This window comes from Bufo bufo, chromosome 1, assembly GCF_905171765.1.
Source record: "Bufo bufo chromosome 1, aBufBuf1.1, whole genome shotgun sequence".
NCBI classification, from domain to species: domain Eukaryota; kingdom Metazoa; phylum Chordata; class Amphibia; order Anura; family Bufonidae; genus Bufo; species Bufo bufo.
Window position 1 is genome coordinate 829,028,732 of NC_053389.1, and position 21,966 is coordinate 829,050,697.

The window sequence follows — 21,966 nt, forward strand, 5'->3', positions numbered from 1 at the left end:
CTACGGTCGAAATGTCGCATTGTTTTTGGTGAAATAAATTCTACAGAATTGAAGACAAGTGAGTGCTGCGGTTTTTCATATATGACCTATCCATAAGACAGGTAGTCAGCATACCTTACAATGGCAGCCTTGTGTGCAATGAGACATTCAAGCCCATTTTTTATTGAAAACACCTTTTTACAATTAATTGTCATACATACATACTTTAGTACTGTGATGCAGCGCAGGCCACGAGACAACACTTAATAAATTACTTTGCGAGCATGGCATTGTTATTTAAAGCACAGGCTAACCTACACTATGCATCAAAATGCATGTTACACTAGCATATTCAATTACAACCTATTCAATTACAAAACCTTCCAACAAAGCATTTAGACAGTGATGAGGGGAGGAGGATGGGAAGGAGGGGGTAGGGAGGGGAAATCACATGCCCAAAGCTTATTGAGAAGACAGAAACAAAGGGGGGAAGAGGGGTTTAGTCCTCTTCTTTGTCGTCGACATCCAAGATGTTGCAATCCTGCAGCAGACTATAGATAAGTCTGCAGCAGTCCAGGACGGACATGTTCTCCTTCCTGAGAATGAGTCCATATAGCATCCTTAAAACAGTTCATAAGGCAACAGGCCTCCTGGATGGCCTAAACAGTATGAATCCCAGGAAATAGTCCATACAGCTCCGAAGTATATTTCAGGCTTTCATGTTCCAGGGCATCCAACAGGTGCTGCGCAAAGGAGCACTGCCAAAACAGGTGGTATGATGTTTCCCCCTCAAAAGGGCACCTGGGGCAGTACCGGGTTTTGCACAGGTAACCTGTCTGACTACACATTAGTCCAAACTGTCTATACGGTGTCATCATGGATCCCTGGAATTCACTCCACCGCATCCTTTGCTCTGATTAGCTTGTGGATAGTCTTTGGTTTCCACAAGTCAGGCTTAAGGCCCTCCAGTTGGTGTTCTCTCACAAACTTGACGGCATCTCCGTAATACCAGGGAGCGCGCCAGTTGTAAGGGATGGAGCTGTCCCACTTGTCCCGGCCCAAACCCCTCCAGAGGGGCAGGAGGAAGAAGCAAGACATAGCCTTGCCCGCAGAGCCATTGGCTGTTCTCGGAGTCTAACGAATGCTGTCACAAACAAAGGCGATCCACAATAGAGTGGGCAGGTCCGGAATGTTCTTTCCGTCCTTGCGGGGCTCTTTGTACAAGATGGCTCACTTCACTGTGTCCATCTTTGATCCCCAAATGAAGCAAAACACTGTCCTGGTGATGGCCCTGGAATCGGTGGCAAGTGAAAGCCATGCCTGTGTGGTGTACTGTAGCATAGGCATAACTTCGTTACACAGGACGAGTGCTTTGCCCTCAATAGTGAGTTTTCTGAGGCTCCACAGTCTGATTCTCTGGTTGACTTTGGCCAAGCGTTCTTCCCAAGACTTGAGGGTTGCACATTCCTTCCCGAACCAGACTCCCAAGACCTTGATGTCCAATTTGATGGTAAATGGAAAGGGGGCAGAAGAAGCCAGTTGCCAGTCGCCAAAGAGCATGGATTCCTACTTACCGCAGTAGACTTTGGCCCCTGAAGCTTGTCCGAACTCCTCGCAGGTCTGGACGAGTGCAGTCACTGAAAGCCGGTCAGCGCAGAAGACGGTCATATCGTCCATGTACAGCGAGCACTTGACCTCGTAGTGTCCTGGTGCGGTGATCCCTCTAATCTCTCCATTCTGCCGGATAGACTCCGCGAAGAGTTCTATAACACAAATAAAAAGGAGAGGTGAAAGAGGGCAGCCTTGTCTGACCCCAGAGCGCACTGGAAAGTCTTCCAGCCTTTTATAAGCACCGTGCTGAAAATGTCAAGGTACATCTGGTTAACAAACGAGCAGAACCTCCTGCCTAGACCCAGCTTGCGCAAAGCCTTGCCCATGAATTCATGAGACACTCGGTCAAAGGCCTTCTCCTGATCAAGGCTGACCAGGGCCGTGTGTACATGGCGGTCTTTTATTCTATTAAGCACACAGCAGCTCTCACCTTCCCCTTCACCAGTCGAGCACGGATGACGCACCCGGATGTGTAATGGTAAATTCGAAAATATAGGAAAATCCAGCTCAAGAAATGGTGGAAAAAATTTGTAACTTTATTGCGGCATAAAATCTTCGACAGAAACAGGAAATTGGCATAAAAGCTTCGACAGAAGATTTTATGCCGCAATAAAGCTACAAATTTTTTCCACCATTTTTTTGAGCTGGCTTTTCCTATATTTTCAAATCTTTGATGTATTGTACCGTGTCTGTCATGAGAGCGAGGCTGTCTGCGATCCCGCGGCCAGGAATGCCACAGGTCTGATCTGGGTGGACGATTCTACCGATGACAACCTTCAGCCTGTTGGCTAGCACCTTGGAGAGGATCTTGTAGTCCACGTTCAGGAGAGAGATAGGATGCCAGTTTTTCAAGCCACATCTCTCCCCCTTCCACTTATACAATATCTTGATCATTCCTTCCCTCAACGATGGGGGCATTCTAACCTCCTCCTCATTCCAGCAGGTCCAGACAGATCAGATCCCCAAGCTCTACATAGAGCTTCGCTGGAAGGCCGTCACTACCTGGGGTCCTGCCGGACTTAAAGGATCTAGCGGCAGAGAGCACCTCCCCCATCATAAGATGGTCATCCATGGCCTCATCACCTGCAGGGTCAAGATGGTTAATGATACCTGACAAGAATTTATCAGCAGCTTTCAGGTCAGTGTTCTTCAGAGAGTAGAGGTCACTGTAGTAGTCTGTGAGGACTCCTATCACTTCCTCCTTCCCCGATCGTATGTTGCCATCCTTGTCTCAAAGTTCGTTCAGTTCGTTAAGACATTCAAGCCATCTCTCAATTGACTGAGAGCTGGTAAGCCTCAAAGATTCCTAATCTGAGTTGGATGGCTTGGGGGACCTGCACACCTAGACCATTATGATTATGGTGACAAAAAATGTACCGTAAATTTTCTTTTGGAATGTCAATCTAACTCTTCTCTCACTGCTTAGGAGGGCTGCATAAAAATTTTCAGTTTTCTAATTGTCCTAACAGTTTTGTCATGTACACTCATTTGCATAAACATGGGCATATGGGAAAGACATGCAAATAGTGTTTCAGCTGAAAAACAGATTGTGCTAATTTGTATGATAGAATATAAATATCATGATTCTAGAGAAATATTAATTTTTAGGGTAAAGTGTAGGAACTAATGTACCATATGGATACAGTTATTGTATATATTCTTTTTATTATACTAGACACTATATACCTCTTTTCTTTGTGTGATTTTTATGTTCCCCTAATTTATACATATATGCAACAGAGTATTTAAATAAATAAGAATACAAAAAAAATGGTTCATTTATCAATAAATAGAATTTACCCTATAAGAGATATTAAAATACATGTCCCCTATTTCCTTTCCATCTAGTAGCACAGCCTTATATGGGATAAGAAGTTGGTATCTGAAGGAGAATAAAATAATAAAACTAAGTCTAAAAGCATGCGCATTAGGAGGAAAGGATAGCGGGTGGAGAAGTCCGAGCCACGATGAGAAGAATGAGAGTGCTTCTTTTTCAAAGCCCCACATGCAGGCGCAGAGTTTAGCGGTACATTAGTCCATTCCATGATGATGTCAGGTGGAAATGCATATCCTATAGGTTTAGAGATTGGTACATCCTTCCTACTATTAGGTGGCCAGTAGTGTCAATCAACACTAAGCGCTGTGAATGGGAGAAATGGGGAGAGGAGGACGCTCAACCTGCAGGCGTCCCCCAGCACTGATAGTAAAAAACTGACTGAATATAAGGATGGAGGATAGCTGGAAAGGGAATCATTAGGAAAAGGCAAGCTCTAACTGAGCAGGAGGGAATATCTGAATGAGAGCTAACGCTGATAGAGCTAGTTGAAACAAAGTAAATACACTGAACAAAAATATAAACACAACACTTTCGGTTTTGCTCTCATTTTGCATGAGCTGAACTCAAAGATCTGAAACATGTTCTACAGACACAAAAGAGCCATTACTCTCAAATATTGTTCACAAATCTGTCTACACCCGTGCAATATTCATGCTGTCTAATCAGCACCTTGATCTGCCACACCTGTGAGGTGGGATGGATTATCTCGGCAAAGGAGAAGTCCTCACTAACACAGATTTATACAGATCTGTAAACAATATTTGAGAGTAATGGGTCTTTTGTGTATGTAGAAAATGTTTCAGATCTTTGAGTTCAGCTCATGCAAAATGGGAGCAAAACCGAAAGTGTTGCGTTTATATTTTTGTTCAGTGTAGTATATTGAAACAACTCACTATATTGGCAACAAGAATATTGCTAATGATAAGTGATTAACTATCAGCATATAGCAGCCACTGATATTTGATACTAATGTAGCGGTGGTGTGTGTGAGTTAACACAGCCATTACAACTATTATATATCCTATCCGACTATCAGTGCCACCAACATATGGAAAAGCTTTGAAAAATAAAAGCAATACACAAATAGTTTTAATTTTTTTTAATATCACCAAAGGCTTTGTAAAATGCAGAGAAATAGTGAATGACGAACATCGGCCGGGATGATTTGCGAATGCAATCACGCGAATGCGATCAAATGTTCACGAATCGCAAGTTCGCGGCAGGCCCCATTCACTTTAATGGCGGTTGAACCTGAAAAACCTTCAGGTAATGTTTACAGCCATAAAATACTTACTAGAAGTGCACAACTCTTCCCACAACATGGACAGTGACATACCAGAGAGGAATCAATGGCAAAAATTCTCACCAAAAATATGTATTTAAATCAGGGGCCATTTTTATGCATCTTAAATGGAAACTGTCAAAAATGTGGCCTGCTGGAGCCTAGAAACATTTTATTTTAGACCACCAGGCCCCAAACATTAGGCATTCACCGTACAGAAAAGAACAAGTGATTATGTGGCTGGAGGTATATTAGGCGGCTATTGGATATCTATTTTACTGCAGGCCAGTACAAATACATGTCAAAGACAGATGTTTAAAATAACTAAAAATATAAAATTAAATTTAAAACATGGCTAACAAAATCCTCCCTCTAGAAAAAAAAACTAATGATAATACTTGAAATTTGATAACACATGGTCGTCACAGGTGTTGAATTCCTACGAGATCCATGCCTTATTCATTTTTAGAGAGCGCTTATCGGTCACGATCCCCCCTGCTGCGCTGAACATCTTTTCGGACAGGACACTTGACGAGGGGCAAGCCAAGAGTTCCATGGCAAATTGTGCCAGCTCTGGCCACAGGTCAAGCCTGCACACCCAGTAGTCAAGGGGTTCCTTGCTTCTCTGAGCGTCCACATCGGCCGTTAGCCCCATGTAGTCGGACACCTGTTGGTCTAGGAGCTCGCTAAAGCTTGATCCAGTGAGCGGCTGTTGATGGGTTGGCAGCAAGAATGATCTCATATCTGAAGTGACCAACAGATCTTCAAACCGCCCTCTTCTTGCATGGAACCGGCAACTGTTTCTCTGTGGGTGGAAATTCCTCTGCCAGCGCCCTTCCTCTGCCAGCAGAATGCAGCTTTTCTCAAAGCAAGGCCTGGAAATGCTGCATTTTGATAGCCCTCTGTGATTCTTTAAACGTGTCCGCCATTTTGTGCTTGTACCAGGGGTCTAAGTACGTTTCCACCCAGTACTGGTCCTTGCCCTTTATGCTTTTTATAAAGGGGTCCCTCTTCAAACACTGGAGCATGAAGGCCCCCAATTTGCACTAAACTGAAAGCGGTGGAGCAGCCTGGCTCCTGATTATCACCCAGGAGAATGTCGTCCTCGGTCTCCTCCCCACATCCATGGACAACACCAGGGATCCCAGAAAAGTTTAAAGAATGCTCTTCTTGCTCCTCCTCCTCCTCCCCCAGGCACCATCCTCCTCTGACTCCTCTTCAGACTCCTGCTTACTTGTCTCAGATGGAGTAGTTCCCCCTTGGAATTTATTCAGCATTGCGACGTCCTCATCTTCCTGCTCCTTGACAGCTTGATCATTGACACGACGCAATACACGCTCTAGAAAGAAGGCGTATGTCACTAATGGCGCCCAGTTTGGTGATCTCATCAAATGGCCGCAGAAGTCTACATGCGTCGTGCATGAGCAGCCACTGGCGCGGTGAAAAAAAAACTAAGCTCTCCAGAACCTGTTCTGCCGCAGAGTTTGTACAGGTAGCCGTTAACGGCACCTTTCTGCTGGAGCAGCCTATCAAGCATATACAAGGTGGAGTTCCAGTGCATCGCGCAGTCAGAAATCAGACTTCTGACGGGCAGGTGGTGTCGCAGCTGAACGTCAGCCAGGCGAGCCATGGCCGTGTAAGTGTCATGGCGGGCGTGCACTCAGACTCACAGATAACCCACCAACCAGGCTCTGGGCGAGAGACAGGGGAAGGGTCACCTCCTAGCTAATCCCTGACCTATTTCCCTGCACTGCTCAGCCCACATGCAGACCTTAATGGTAGGTATGATGTGTCCCCGTGCCTGGGCTGAATTCACCCTAAATTCCCTGAGATGGTGAAGAGGGGAAATAGGAGCAGCCTGCTCGCACAGAACCTGGATGGGAGAGATGACACAAAACAACCAAACTAGAAATCACACTTATCTTTCTGAGCTGGAACAGACAACCTTCCTTCCTAGCTTCCAAGACCACAATGATTCCTATAATCCGCTCAGAGCACTGGGCTGGTATGCTATTTAAACTAATGACCCCACCCAGTGCACCTGATGAGAGGCGGATCCAGCACGGCTCCAAAACAAATACTTAACTCGTGCTGCTATCCTGGCCGACCTCCGCACATCGTCAGAGCATGGCATGACAGTAAAATCTTCTAAAATGGGCAGAGATTTTCCTTGCCTGCCGCAAGACGTCCTGTACCCTGGGATATTTGGCAACGAATTGCTGCACGACTAAGTTCAGGACGTGTGCCATGCATGTGTGTCATTTTGCCCAGTTTCAGCGCACTCAGCAGATTGGCACTGTTGTCGCACACCAGTTTACCAACTGTCCAATTGAGCGGGGTTAGCCACTGATCGGCCTGTGACTGCAGAGCTGAAAGCAGAGCCGGACCGGTGTGGCTCTTGGCTTCCAGGCACAACAGATGCAGCACAGCATGGCAACCTCTCACCTTGCACGTCAAATATACTCTGGGGAGCTGGGGGGGTGCAGCGGAAGAGGCGGTAGCAGTAGAAAAGGAGAAGTCAGCCGAGGAGGAGACATTGGATGGAGTAGGAGGAGGAGAAGAGGCGGGCCTGCATGCAATCCGTGGAGGTAACACCAAATCCACACGGGTGCCAAGGATTGCATGCTTGACAGCTGTCAGAAGGTTCACCCAGTGGGCAGTAAAAGTTATGTACCTTCCCTGCCCGTGTTTGCTAGACCACATGTCTGTGGTCAGATGTATCTTGGCACCGACACTGTGTGCCAGAGATACATTCAATTGCCGCTGAACGTGGCTATAAAGCTCCGGGATGCCCTTCTAGGAGAAATATTTCCTTCCAAGACCTTCCAGTGCGGTGTGCCAATGGCCACAAATTTTCTAAAGGCCTCTGAGTTCACCAATTTATATGGCAGTAGTTAGCGGGCTAGCAGTTCCGACAAGCCGGCGGTCAGCCGTTGGGCAAGAGGGTTATCCGGCGTCATCATCTTTTTACGTTCGAACATTTGGGCCACGGAAGCCTGCCTTTTGCCAGATGAACGCTACGACGGCATGGTGGAATGTGGAGTGGAGGATAAATGGGAGGAGAGAGGAGAAGGAGAAGGAGAAGAGGCAGGACGTGGAGCACCAGGAGTGTGGCTTTGTTTGTTCTGACGGTGTTGCTCCGACTGGGCTCGGTGATTGGAGGCCAGGTGCCTTCTTAAGGTGGTCGTCCCTAGGTGAGTGTTGGGCTTACCGCAACTTATGCGTTGACAGCACAGGCTGCCTCCTGTGCACTGTAAGTTCTGCCTGCTTCTCCTCCTTCTCCTCCCTATCTGCTGCTCTGTCTCTCCCTCTGAACTCTTCTCCTCTTCCTCTATTGTGGGCACCCACGTGACTTCCATTGTCACCTTCACCACCACTGACATTAGAGATCTCGGAGTAGGCAGCAACAGCAGGAACCACCCTCCTTGTGCTGATCTGGGTTCTGTCGTCTGACGCCTGAGTGTCAGCCGTTGCTGCCTCCTCTTCCTCATCCGATGCCAAGAATACCACGCATAAGTTATGGAGTTGAATCTATAACGGAATTCTTAGATAAACCGAACCCCAACCTTGTACCTTGAACTTGAAACACAAGTTCGCTCAACACTAGCAGGAACACAACAAAGTCTCTTCAACACGGTTTATTGCTTGTTCCAGCCAATTTATAGTTCAGTTACAGCCGGATCTCAGCCGGGACAGGTAATAAGTCCACAGGTCAATTTTTCCTTCACACGTGCCTTGCAGGGTGTGATCTGCAGCCTCTCACTCAACAGACACACCCTGCCTCATACTGCTGACTTTTAAACGCAATCGTGGACATGGGCCGCGTATAAACACCGGATTGGATTGTGGGGAGTAAGCACCCACCCAGCTCTTTGCTTACTCCCAGTAAAAGCCAGGCCCGGATTAGCTGTTACCAGCTATACTAGGTAACAACAGTGTCCACTATCTATCTTAGTGGACACTCTAGCTTCTGGCTTTCACTCCACGAAGGCCGGATACCTTGGTGGCACATCTCAGGTGCACTACAGCAAACCACAATATGTATCTCCTTAATAGGTTTTCTGCACCATTCTGGGAGATACATACCTTTCTTCATATATGAGGCCTGTCACTGCCTCACAATATATACACACACAAACTTTTTGAGATCCCTTTCATTTCAGGTTTAACACATTTTCCAAGATGTTTGGTTCGGAGTCAGACCTGAATCAATTCTACCCGAACCAAAGTTGCTTCAATTGCCCTGAAAATAGGTATGTAACACCCTCTAGTCTCCTAGGACTTTGATGTGACATGAGTTTTCTACAGTATTCACGGCACATGTACCATGTATATTGTGGCCACCTTACATTATGTAGGCTGCAGGCTTCTTCCATGTCAGCTTCCAGCCTGTGACCTCTCTGTCCCGTTGCAGGCGGCGCATGCGTGTGTGGGATGACATCATCTTGTGGTGCAGTGACAGGCTACAGGCTATCCCAGAAGAGATATGCGCCCTACACCTCGAACTGCGGCATGGATTAGGAATCAGGTAATTATTTTTTTTTTTTTTTGAGAGATACAGGGGCAGTGGGGCATTATAAGGGCACATATGTGGGCACTATAAGGGGGTCACAGATAGGTGTCCCTATAAGGGGGGCACAGATGTGTGGCACGATAAAAGAGCACAGTGTGTGGCACTATAAGGGGCACAGTGTGTGGCACTACAAGGGAGCAGAGTGTGTGACAAAATAAATAGGGCAATAGAGGGGGCACAGTGTGTGGCACTAGAGGAGACATAGTGTTTGGCACTAGAGGGGACACAGTGCGTGGCACTACAGGGAGCACAGTGTATGGCACTAGAGGGGGCAAAGTGTGTGGCATTATAGAGGGGGCACAGTGTGTGGCATTATAGAGGGGGCACAGTGTGTGGCACTATAAAGGGACTATGTAAGCTACTGGGGTAACTAAAAGGGACTATTAAAACTACTGGAGGCACTATAGGGGGCTATTTAAACTACTGGGGGAACTATATGGGACTATTTACACTACTTGGGGCACTATAGGGGGCTATTTAAAGTATTGGGGGTACTATATGGGACTATTTACACTACTTGGGGCACTATAGGGGGCTTTTAAAAATATTGGGGCACTACAGCAGACTAGTTACACTACTGGGGACACTATAGGGGACTGTTTAAACTACGGTGGCATTAAAATTACTATAGGTACTATATGGAAGCATTATAACTACCAGGGCACTATAGAGGGGCATTATTACTTCTAAGTGCACTATGATTGTTTTATTACTACTAGGAGAACTATTGGGGTGTTTATCAATACTGGGGGCACTTTGAGGGCAATTTCTACTGCTGGCTTACTATGGGGGGCTTTATTACAATTTGAGGCATTATGAGGAAAATTATTTCTATGATAGGGCATTATTACTACTACCAGGGGTACAATTGTTTTTTAATATCATTACAATGTGGAGGGCACTACTGCTAACAGGGGTAATTTCGGGGAGAATTATCACTATTAGGACACTCTTACTAATGAGGGCACTCCAGGTAAGAATTGTTAGTGTTAGTGGGACTTTGGGGAGCACTGTTACTACAGAGGGACTGTCTGTATTTCTACAGTATAGTATTTGGGTGCATTGGGGCACACAATTGGCACTGTTCTTAGTGTAGCAGCCGGATAACTCTGTTGGGGCACCAGGATGAAGATGATAGAAAAGTGAGGAAGTTAAGATGTCTGTGTGTAAACTCTACATAGAGAAGATGTGGGTGAAAGAGCTCGTGTTGAAGTTCTGACCTGAATCGAGAAGATGAGAAAAGAGAAAATCTACATCAGATAATAGATGTCTCTGGATATAAGAGGTATGTGTTGCTGTATTACCCCATATGTTTTGTAGAGCTGTATGTAATGTCCATCCAGAAATCACTTTATATGGGTTAAGTAGCCTCTTTATATTCATGACCTACCCTCAGGTTAGGTCATCAATAACAGATAGGCGGGGGTCTGACACACAGCACCCCCATTGATCAGCTGTTTGAAGAGGGGGTGGTGCTCCATGTGACACTGCTTCCTGTTTATTACACTGCCTGTCGTCTCCTCTCTAGTGGTGGTGTAGTGTAATTACAAGTACTCACCTTATTCACTTGAATGGAGCGAGTACTTGTCATTACACTGCACTTCTGAGACGACGGGCAGTGTAATGAACAGGAAGTGGAGCTTACATCATGGGGCTGCTTGTTTACAAACTGGAGCAGGAACTTACTGGTATATGGCATGTTACCGCTGCAGCCAATCACCGATCAGTGGTCTAATGCTGAGGACACAATCTTGAGGCCATTGTCGATGGACACCTTGTTTTGTCGGAGAGAGAGCCAGTAGAATATTTGCTGCTTAATGCACTTTAGAAAGTGATCGGCTGTGTGGCTCCTGTCGCCTAGGCCAATCAGCTCTGACACCAAGGACATGAGTTGTGACTAACCTGATTTGTTTTTATGAGAAGGTGAGTAGAAGCCTGGACTAAGGGGCAGCTATGGATGTAGTGTTGTTAGATTGTGTAAAGGCTTCTGTTACTGTCCCTCATAGACGCTTAATAGGTAAAATAAGGTCTATAGTCTTGGGAAGTATAATTTGTAATAGGATTGAAAACTGGCTGAAGAACTGTGTCCAGAGAGTTGTGGTCAATGATTCCTATGCAGAATGGTCCAGGGTTATAAGTGGTGACCTCAAGGTTTAAGTCACTTCTAGATTTCAAGAATGTGAAATGTCAGAAGAATATTAGAGACAATGGTTTATTTCAGCTTGTGATTCTTTCACCACACTCCCAGTAGCTCAAAAGTTTTCATGCACCAAGTTGACTGTGCCTTAAAGGAAACAAAAAAAATTGTGTATAACACTAGTCTCATTGAACCCATATTCTCTCTTTTTTAGTTTTGTTTTTCTATCTCTCTCTCAGATTCAGAAGCAACTTGCAAAATTAGGGTGGAATTTGATTCAATTAGAATTGATTTGCTCATCTCCAATTGATGCTGAGCCGCTCACTAGCAGATCTGGATTTCAGGATTAATTTGACAATTAGCCAAATTTCCTCCTGCTTTGTGCTAGTGTAATGATTTAGCATGAAATTGTGTAAAAAACAAAAAATTGCGATGGCCGCCATCTTGCTTGAAGATTTTGCACAAAATTCCGTACATCCTGTCGACTGGACTTTACTTTCTCTTATGACAGATCAAAGTCTTGATATTGATTAATTTCTTTTGATCTTTCTATGATGTCAAACTTGGAGAAATGTGAGGATTTAAAATAGACCTTTAACCCCTTAGGGACTTAGGGCGTACCGGTACGCCCTGTTTCCAAAGAGTCCTTAAGGACCCAGGGCGTATCGGTACATCCTAAATTTAAACAGACATTGCGTCGCGGCGGGGGTTAATAGGAACAGGATGCCCGCTGAAATCATTCAGCGGGCATCCTGTCACAACGCTGGGGTGGTCATGTGACCCCCACGTATCGGCGATCGCCGCAAACCGCAGGTCAATTCAAACCTGCGGTTTGCGGCATTTACCTGCGGTTGCGGCGGCTGTGCGGCGGTGCCATCAGGTCCCCATGCGGCTGTGGGGGGGACCCGATGGCTTGGAAGGCAGCGCGATGTCTAAGGAAAGCATTGCGCTGCCTTCCGGTGATGAGCCTGTGAGATCCAGTCCCCTGGATCTCACTGGCCGTAAGCTGTATGAGTAATGTAACTCATAGAGCCAATGCATTCCAATACAGAAGTATTGGAATGCATTGTAAAGGATTAGACCCCCAAAAGTTCAAGTCCCAAAGTGGGACAAAAAATAAAGTGAAAAAAAAGTTGCAAAAATAAAGTTTTCCCCCCAAAAAATTTAAAGTTTCAAGTAAAAATAAACAAAAATGTAATTTTCCCCAATAAAGTTAAAAAAAAATTGGTAAAAAATAGAGGGGAAAAAAAGTATACATATTAGGTATCGCCGCGTCCGTATCGACCGTCTCTATAAAAATATCACATGACCTAACCCCTCAGATGAACACCGTAAAAATTAAAAAATAACAACTGTGCTAAATAAACCATTTTTTTGACACCTACATCACAAAAAGTACAACAGCAAGCGATCAAAAAGGCGTTTGCCCACCAAAATAGTACCAATCTAACCGTCACCTCATACTGCAAAAAATGAGCCCCTACCTGAGGCAATCGCATAAAAAATAAAAAAACTATGGCTCAGAATATGGAGACACAAAAACATCATTTTTTTTTGTTTTAAAAAAGCTGTTTTTGTTTTAAAAAAGCTGTTATTGTCTAAAACTTACATAAATGAACACCGTAAAAAAAAAAAAAAAAAACTGTGCTAAATAAACCATTTTTTGTCACCTTACATCACAAAAAGTGTAATAGCAAGCGATCAAAAAGTCACACGCACCCCGAAATAGTGCCAATAAAACCGTCATCTCATCCCGCAAAAATCATACCCTACACAAGGTAATCGCCCAAAAACTGAAATTATTATGGCTCTCAGACTATGGAAACACTAAAACATGTTATTTTTTGCTTCAAAAATGAAATCATTGTGTAAAACTTACATAAATAAAAAAAAGTATACATATTAGGTATCGCCGCATCCGTGACAACTTGGTCTATAAAAATATCACATGATCTAACCTGTCAGATAAATGTTGAAAATAACAAAAAATAAAAACGGTGCCAAAACAGCTATTTCTTGTTATCTTGCCTCACAAAAAGTGTAATATAGAGCAACCAAAAATCATATGTACCCTAAACTAGTACCAACAATACTGCCACCCTATCCCGTAGTTTCTAAAATGGGGCCACTTTTTTGGAGTTTCTACACTAGGGCTGCATCAGGGGGGCTTCAAATGGGACATGGTGTCAAAAAAACCAGTCCAGCAAAATCTGCCTTCCAAAAACCATATAGCTGTCACGAGGGTATCAAGAGCCACGTCTGACTCCGTTATACCCGGGGTCAGGAAGTCGCAGCGGGTGGCTGCGCGCTCTATATCTAAAGATCATGGTGTTTCTTAGTTATTGTTTTCTGTGTTTGCCTTGCTATCCTTTTTGTCTCTCTCAGGGATCCGTAGCTTCTCCTCCTCAGCTGTTTCGTGTCTGCCACTCCCTACCTCCTTATATTCTCCCCTCACACTTCTCTAGTTGCCAGTTATAGAGCTTCCTGCCTGGACATCTATACTGACCCACTGGAGTGGTTAATCCTGGTTGTTGTTCCTGTGTGCTACCCTCCAGATCCCTGTTTGGCTTATTGTTGTCTCCTGTTGTCGCCCACCTGGGAATATATGTTGAGTCTGTGTTGTCTGTCCTCCCCTTGGTGTTTTCCCTTAGAGTTAGTGGTGCGGACTAGTGTTCCCATCGCCCTGTTCACTACCTAGGGCTCAGCTCAGGGAAAGCCAGGGCTTTAGGCACGTGATCGGCGTACGGGTGAGGAACCCGTCTAGGGACGTCAGGGCAGCCAGGTGCCAGCCGCCAGGTGAGTCAGGGGTCACCATCTTCCCTCTCACTTGGGCAGGGCCTTCCTCGTTCCCTCCCTCTGTGTCACGTATGTGATAGCCACGCCGACCGTGATATTATAACTGGCCCTTACTTTTTGAGAAAAAAAAAATAAAAATTTTAATTTTTTGTTTGTTGTTTTTTTTTTCTCTCTCTACTTAGAATCCAATATGGATCCTATTGATGCCTTGGCAGAACAGCTTCAAAGCCTGTCTTTGGAGGTGGCAGGATTGAAGGCGTCTGTTCTCCAACAAAAGCAGCAAATGCAGCAGACCGCACCCCCAGCGGTTGCTATGGGTAACCAGGTTGTCACTGAACCCAAGGTTGCTCTTCCCGACAGATTTTCTGGGGGAAGGGACAAATTTGCAACGTTCCGTGAGGCCTGCAAATTATATTTTAAGTTGCGCCCTTACTCCTCAGGTCATGAAAAACAGCGGGTTGGGATTGTCATTTCCCTGCTTCAGGGGGATCCGCAATCCTGGGCGTTCTCGTTACCCCCTGGTTCTCAGGCTCTTCGGTCAGTGGAGGGATTTTTTGGGGCTTTGGGTCTCATATATGATGACCCTGACCGAGTCGCCCTGGCTGAGTCGAAGTTACGGAGACTCCTACAGGGAGATCGGTCAGCAGAGGAATATTGCTCAGAGTTCCGTAGGTGGGCTACGGATACTCAGTGGAACGACCCGGCTCTCAGGAGTCAGTTCTGCTCTGGGTTATCTGAAAGGGTTAAGGATGCACTGGCGCTGTATGAGACCCCCCTTTCCCTTGATGCTGTTATGTCCCTCTCTATCAGAATAGATAGACGTCTTAGGGAGAGATCGAAAATTCCGGAGCAATTGGTTACCTCTCCCAAGCAACAGTCAGCCTGTATTGACTTAGATGAGCCTATGCAGCTAGGCGGAACTCCTCGTCAGGTCCGTCCTCCCGAGATTCGCCGTAGGGGGGGGGCTTGTTTTTTCTGTGGGGGGAGGGGTCATTTCGTTAATGTCTGTCCCTCCTTTCTCAAAAACAAAAGACCGTCGGAAAACTACTAACCCCGGGCTGTGCGGAGGATGTCAGCCGGGGGGTATACGTTTCCTCCATACGAACATCTCAATTTGTGTTACCAGCGGTCATTGTTTTTGGTGTTAAGACGGAGTCTATTTCTGTTTTTCTAGACAGTGGAGCAGGGGTAAACTTGATTGATGCCCATTTTGCCCGCACTATGGGTTTGTCTCTCTGTACGCTGCAGAGACCTATTCCCGTATTCGCTATAGACTCGGCTCCTCTGTCTCAGAGAAACCTCACCCACATTGTTCGTAATTTACACCTTCGGGTAGGGGACCACCATAATGAGTGTCTTTCATGTTACGTTCTGGAGGGCCTTCCCTCTCCGGTGGTATTGGGTCTTCCCTGGTTGGTAGCGCACAATCCAGTGGTGTATTGGCAGGCCAGGGAGATATTGGAGTGGAGTGAGCATTGCAGAGAGAATTGCTTAAATAACAATTGCTTAATCGCCTCCATAGCTTTCCTACCTACATTTATTTCGGACTTTGAGGACGTTTTTTCTGAAAAGGGTTGTCAGAAACTACCACCTCATCGTCCTTATGATTGCCCGGTTAACCTGATTCCCGGGGCAAAATTACCCAAGTCCAGGTTGTATAATCTTTCGGGTCCCGAGAGACAAGCCATGAAAGATTATATCTCCGAGAGTCTGGCTAAGGGACACATCAGACCCTCTTCTTCACCCGTGGCTGCAGGGTTTTTCTTTGTTAAAAAGAAAGATGGGGGCCTGCGTCCTTGCCTAGATTTCCGTGAGTTAAACCAGATAACCATCCGTGACCCATACGCTCTTCCTCTCATTTGTGACCTTTTTAATCAGATTGCGGGTGCTAAGTGGTTCTCCAAACATTATCTTAGGGGGGCCTACAATCTGATTCGTATCAGGGAAGGGGATGAGTGGAAGACAGCTTTTAACACCCCTTAGGGGCATTATGAAAATCTTGTTATGCCTTTCGGTCTGACCAATGCCCCTGCTGTCTTCCAACATTTCGTTAATGATATTTTTAGTCATCTCATCGGCAGGTTTGTAGTCATATACCTAGATGATATCTTAATTTATTCGGCTGATCTGAAAACACATGAGGTGCATGTCAGGCAAGTACTGCAGGTCCTACGGACGAATAAATTATATGCGAAAATTGAAAAATGTGTCTTCGCTGTTCAGGAATTACAGTTCCTGGGATATCTATTATCTGCTTCAGGTTTCCGCATGGATCCTGGGAAGGTCCAGGCAATTTTAGATTGGGATCTTCCTGAGAACCTTAAAGCCCTACAACGGTTTTTGGGTTTCGCTAATTTCTATAGAAAGTTCATTAAAAATTATTCAGTGATCGTTAAACCCCTTACCGACATGACTAGGAAGGGGACGGATTTTTCCAAATGGTCTGACGCCGCTAAAGATGCATTTTCCTCTCTAAAGGAGAGGTTTACCTCGGCACCTGTTCTAATTCAACCTGATGTCTCCCAGCCTTTTATTGTCGAGGTAGATGCGTCAGAGGTGGGAGTGGGAGCTGTATTGTCTCAGGGTCCGTCTCCTGGCAAATGGCGTCCTTGCGCTTTCTTTTCCAAAAAATTATCTTCTGCAGAGAAGAATTATGATATTGGAAATAGGGAACTGTTGGCGATTAAACTGGCGCTTGAAGAGTGGCGTCACTTCTTAGAGGGAGCTATCCACCCCGTCACGGTGATTACGGATCACAAGAACCTTCTGTACCTAGAATCGGCTAAACGTCTCACCCCTAGACAAGCTAGGTGGTCGCTATTCTTTACCAGATTTAACTTTGTAATCACCTATCGTCCTGGGGCAAAAATACCAAGGCAGACGCATTATCTCGTAGTTTCCCTGGAGGGGGTAATGTTTGTGATCCGGTACCTATTTTACAAAGAGGAGTGGTTGTCTCTGCTGTACACTCTGTTCTAGAGGGAAAGGTGTTAGAGGCTCAGGGGGACGCCCCGGCCTCTTGCCCCTCAGAGAAATTGTTTGTACCGTTAAACCTGCGTCTTGAATTATTAAAAGAACATCATAATTCGGCACTTGCTGGACACCCGGGTAGTAAAGCAACCTTGGAGCTTTTATCTCGTCGTTTTTGGTGGCCAAGGTTGCGTCAGGATGTAATGGATTTCGTGTCTACTTGTTCTACTTGTGCACGCGCGAAAGTCTCTCATACACGTCCAGCAGGGTCTTTATTGCCACTTTTCATTCCCAATAGGCCATGGACACATCTGTCTATGGATTTCATCACTGACTTACCGTTGTCGGCGGGTAAAACAGTTATCTTGGTAGTAGTAGACAGGTTTAGCAAAATGGTACACTTTATTGCGCTACCCGCACTTCCTAATGCTAAAACTCTCGCTCAGGTGTTTATTAGTGAAATCGTGAAGCTTCACGGGGTCCCTTACGATGTGGTTTCGGATCGGGGAACCCAGTTTATTTCTAAGTTTTGGAAAGCTTTTTGTTCCCGTTTGGGGGTTCACTTGTCCTTTTCCTCAGCTTTCCATCCTCAGTCGAATGGACAGACTGAGCGTACCAACCAAAACCTAGAAACATATTTAAGGTGTTTTGTGTCTGAAAACCAAGAGTTGTGGTCATCATACTTACCGTTAGCTGAGTTTGCCATAAATAATCATTATCAGGAGTCCACTGGCAAGTCACCATTCCTTGGTGCATACGGTTTTCATCCCCAATTTTGTACTTTCAAAGAGGGGGGGTCTTCTGGGGTTCCCGAAGAGGAAAGGTTTTCTTCATCTCTTTCATCGGTATGGCAGAAGGTGCAAGTTAACTTGAAAAAGATGAGTGGTAAATATAAATGCATGGCCGATAAGAAACGGTCGCCAGGTCCGGACCTAGGAGTGAATGACTATGTGTGGTTGTCTACTAGGAATATTAAGTTGAAGGTTCCTTCTTGGAAACTGGGTCCTAGGTTCATTGGTCCCTATAAAATAGTAGCCGTCATTATCCCTGTGGCTTTTCGCCTGGAGCTACCTCAGACTTTTAAGATCCATAACGTCTTCCATAAATCGTTACTCAAGAAGTATGTTCCACCTCTAGAACCATCGCCGCTGCCACCTCCTCCTGTTATTGTGGATGGTAATCTGGAGTTTCAAATAGCCAGAATTGTTGATTCTCGTCGGGTCCGCCGCTCTCTTCAGTATCTTGTGCATTGGAGGGGTTACGGTCCCGAGGAAAGAATGTGGGTTCCAGCGTCAGAGGTAAACGCCAACAGGTTAATTCAGACTTTCCATGCCTCTCATCCGGAGAGACCTGGTCCTGAGTGTCCGGAGGCCCCTCGTGAAAGGGGGGGTACTGTCACGAGGGTATCAAGAGCCACGTCTGACTCCGTTATACCCGGGGTCAGGAAGTCGCAGCGGGTGGCTGCGCGCTCTATATCTAAAGATCATGGTGTTTCTTAGTTATTGTTTTCTGAGTTTGCCTTGCTATCCTTTTTGTCTCTCTCAGGGATCCGTAGCTTCTCCTCCTCAGCTGTTTCGTGTCTGCCACTCCCTACCTCCTTATATTCTCCCCTCACACTTCTCTAGTTGCCAGTTATAGAGCTTCCTGCCTGGACATCTATACTGACCCACTGGAGTGGTTAATCCTGGTTGTTGTTCCTGTGTGCTACCCTCCGGATCCCTGTTTGGCTTATTGTTGTCTCCTGTTGTCGCCCACCTGGGAATATATGTTGAGTCTGTGTTGTCTGTCCTCCCCTTGGTGTTTTCCCTTAGAGTTAGTGGTGCGGACTAGTGTTCCCATCGCCCTGTTCACTACCTAGGGCTCAGCTCAGGGAAAGCCAGGGCTTTAGGCACGTGATCGGCGTACGGGTGAGGAACCCGTCTAGGGACGTCAGGGCAGCCAGGTGCCAGCCGCCAGGTGAGTCAGGGGTCACCATCTTCCCTCTCACTTGGGCAGGGCCTTCCTCATTCCCTCCCTCTGTGTCACGTATGTGATAGCCACGCCGACCGTGATAATAGCATTCCTTTCCTTCTGCGCCCTGCCGTGTGCCCGTACAGCGGTTTACGACAACATATGGGGTGTTTCTGTAAACTACAGAATCAGGGCCATAAATATTGAGTTTGGCTTGGCTGTTAACCCTTGCTTTGTAACTGGAATTTTTTTTAATTAAAATGGAAAATCTGCCAAAAAAGTGAAATTTTGAAATTGTATCTCTATTTTCCATTAATTCTTGTGGAACGCCTAAATGGTTAACAAAGTTTGTAAAATCAGTTTTGAATACCTTGAGGGGTGTAGTTTATAAAATGGGGTCATTTTTGGGTCGTTTCTATTATGTAAGCCTCGCAAAGTGACTTCAGAGCTGAACTGATCCCTAAAAATTTTGTTTTTGAAAATTTCTAAAAGAATTTCAAGATTTGCTTCTAAACTTCTATGCCTTGTAACATCCCCAAAAAATAAAATATCATTCCCAAAATGATCCAAACATGAAGTAGACATATGGGGAATGTAAAGTAATAACTATTTTTAGAGGTATTACTATGTATTATAGAAGTAGAGAAATTGAAACTTGGAAATTTGCAATATTTTACCCATTTTTGGTAAATTTGGTATTTCTTTATAAATAAAAATTTATTTTTTTGACTTCATTTTACCAGTGTCATGAAGTACAATATGTGACGAAAAAACAGTCTCAGAATGGCCTGAATAAGTCAAAGCGTTTTAAAGTTATCACCACTTAAAGTGACACTGGTCAGTCCTTAAAAGGGTATTCTCATCTTAATGATCACTGTTAAATCTGTTAATGATTTGACAGTGATAATTTTTCTAAATACATGTTATTACCCAATTCCCACCCTTTTTTAGAAAATAAGTGCCCTCTTAACTGATGTCTTTGGTCTCCCATGGTTACGGCCACCTCTCCTGTCGAATCCAGCCGGGCCGCGCTTGAGCAGAAGACTGAAGATTCTTTCCCGGCTGGGCCGCGCAATGTCCTGAACGCGCATGCCGCCGTGCATGCGCCATGATGACTTCTTCCTGGCCAGAATAGTACAAAGCCGCGAAGGCGCACGCCGGCTCTGTACTATACAGGTCATGAATAAGTCACCATGGCGCATGCCCGGCGGCGTGCGCGTTCAGGACATTGTGCGGCCCGGCTGGGAGAATATCTTCAGTCTTCTGCGCAAGCTCGGCACGGCCGGGAGAAGAATCCAGGAAGTGAACGTCGCGCTCAAGGAACGTAAGTATGAAAAGGGAAGATGAGAATACCGCTTTAAGGTGAAATAGGGCTGAGTCTTTAAGGGGTTATATATTGCCACAGGTGCACCTCAAAATAAGTCAAGTGACATCAATTATCATTTCAGAGGCTAAACCATAACATCATTTTATGGAATTTTCCAAGTTAGAGCACTTTTGATTTGGGTAGAGTCAATTTACACTCAAATCAATTCGGTTGAACAATTTCAATTTTGAGGGATTTGCTTGTCTCTAAATGTGTATTAATGTTTATTACGGGATATGTGTTTATGAAATGTTTCCTGTATGGCTTTCTTAATGTCTTCATTCCTCAGACTGTATATAATGGGGTTAATAAATGGAGTAAATACAGTATACAGCAGAGAGAGGATTTTACTACTGACCCAAGTTTGTTCTCTCTTAGGGAAAACATAAACACTAAATATAGTCCAGTAAAAAATGGAGACCACAATGAGGTGGGAGCTACAGGTGGAGAAGGCTTTCTGTCTACCAGTACTGGATGAGATCCTTAAGACTGATATCACGATGTAAGTATATGACACTACAATGATTGTGGTTGCAACCATTATAGATGGAGCTCCCAAAACAAACATCTCCAAGTGAACAAAGAAGGTGTCAGAACAGGACAGGGCTAGTAAGGGGACAAGGTCACAGAATAAATGGTCGATGATATTTGACCCACAAAACTTTAGTTTTGATGTTGTTATCGTAACAATGAATGAAATAACATTTCCAATTAACCAACTAATAATGATTGATGTAACACAAAATATATTTGTCATGATGGAGGTGTAACGGAGGGGATTACAGATGGCCACATATCTGTCATAAGACATCACAGCGAGAAGAAAACATTCAAATGCATCTGTGCCAGCAAAAAAATAAAACTGAGTCATACAACCAATAAAACTGATGGTTCCTCCATTATTCAGTAGGATGTGGAGCAGGTTGGGGACAATATTTGTGGATAATAAGATGTCACTGATGGACAGTTGTGAGATGAAGAAATACATTGGGGTGTGGAGGTTCTTGCTGGTGGACACCAGGATGATGATCAGGAGGTTCCCACATATTGTGGCAACAAAAACAACAAGGAACAGAAAAAATAGAAGATTTCTCAAAAGTTGGCTGCTTTGAAATCCTAAGAGGAGAAACTCTGTGACCACAGTCAGATTTGTCTGCAAGTACAATAAGAAATTATTGGAAACATCTAATAACATTAAGCCAGGCTGTGAGTTATTTTTTTATTTTTAAGACCAGTTTAGTAGACTATGGCATCCACTAGATATCGGGCATAAACCATATGTTGCTAGCCTAAATCTCTCACCCTTAGGCCTCATGCACTCGACAGTTTTGCGTCCGCAAATTGTGCGTCTGCAAAAAAAAACTGATGCAGCATCAGTTTTTTTTGGAGGATCCGTTTTTTCCCACAGATCCCTTGTAATAAATGCCTATCCTTGTCCGCAAATGTGAAAAAAGTAGAACATGCA

General features: G+C 44.9%; 1 protein-coding gene across 1 annotated transcript; it reads right to left on the reverse strand.

Moving 5' to 3' along the window:
- Window positions 1–1,545: 1,545 nt before the first annotated feature.
- On the reverse strand, window positions 1,546–21,696 carry LOC120989961 (olfactory receptor 10A7-like). The gene is made up of 3 exons (XM_040418438.1): window positions 20,733–21,696; window positions 5,944–6,048; window positions 1,546–1,742 (listed from the first exon to the last, which is right to left on the reverse strand). Exons 1-3 carry the CDS (start codon window positions 21,694–21,696, stop codon window positions 1,546–1,548), a joined length of 1,266 nt encoding a protein of 421 aa, XP_040274372.1.
- Window positions 21,697–21,966: the final 270 nt, after the last annotated feature.

Coding starts and splice junctions, on each gene's coding strand:
- LOC120989961 (XM_040418438.1), bottom strand. CDS start 21,696: ATGTTATTAGATGTTTCCAATAATTTCTTATTGTACTTGCAGACAAAT. Junction 6,049..20,732: donor ATTTCATAAACACATATCCC/GTAATAAACATT, acceptor CCTTCTTTCTAG/AGCGTGTATTGCGTCGTGTC. Junction 1,743..5,943: donor AACTACTCCATCTGAGACAA/GTAAGCAGGAGT, acceptor TTTGTGTTATAG/AACTCTTCGCGGAGTCTATC.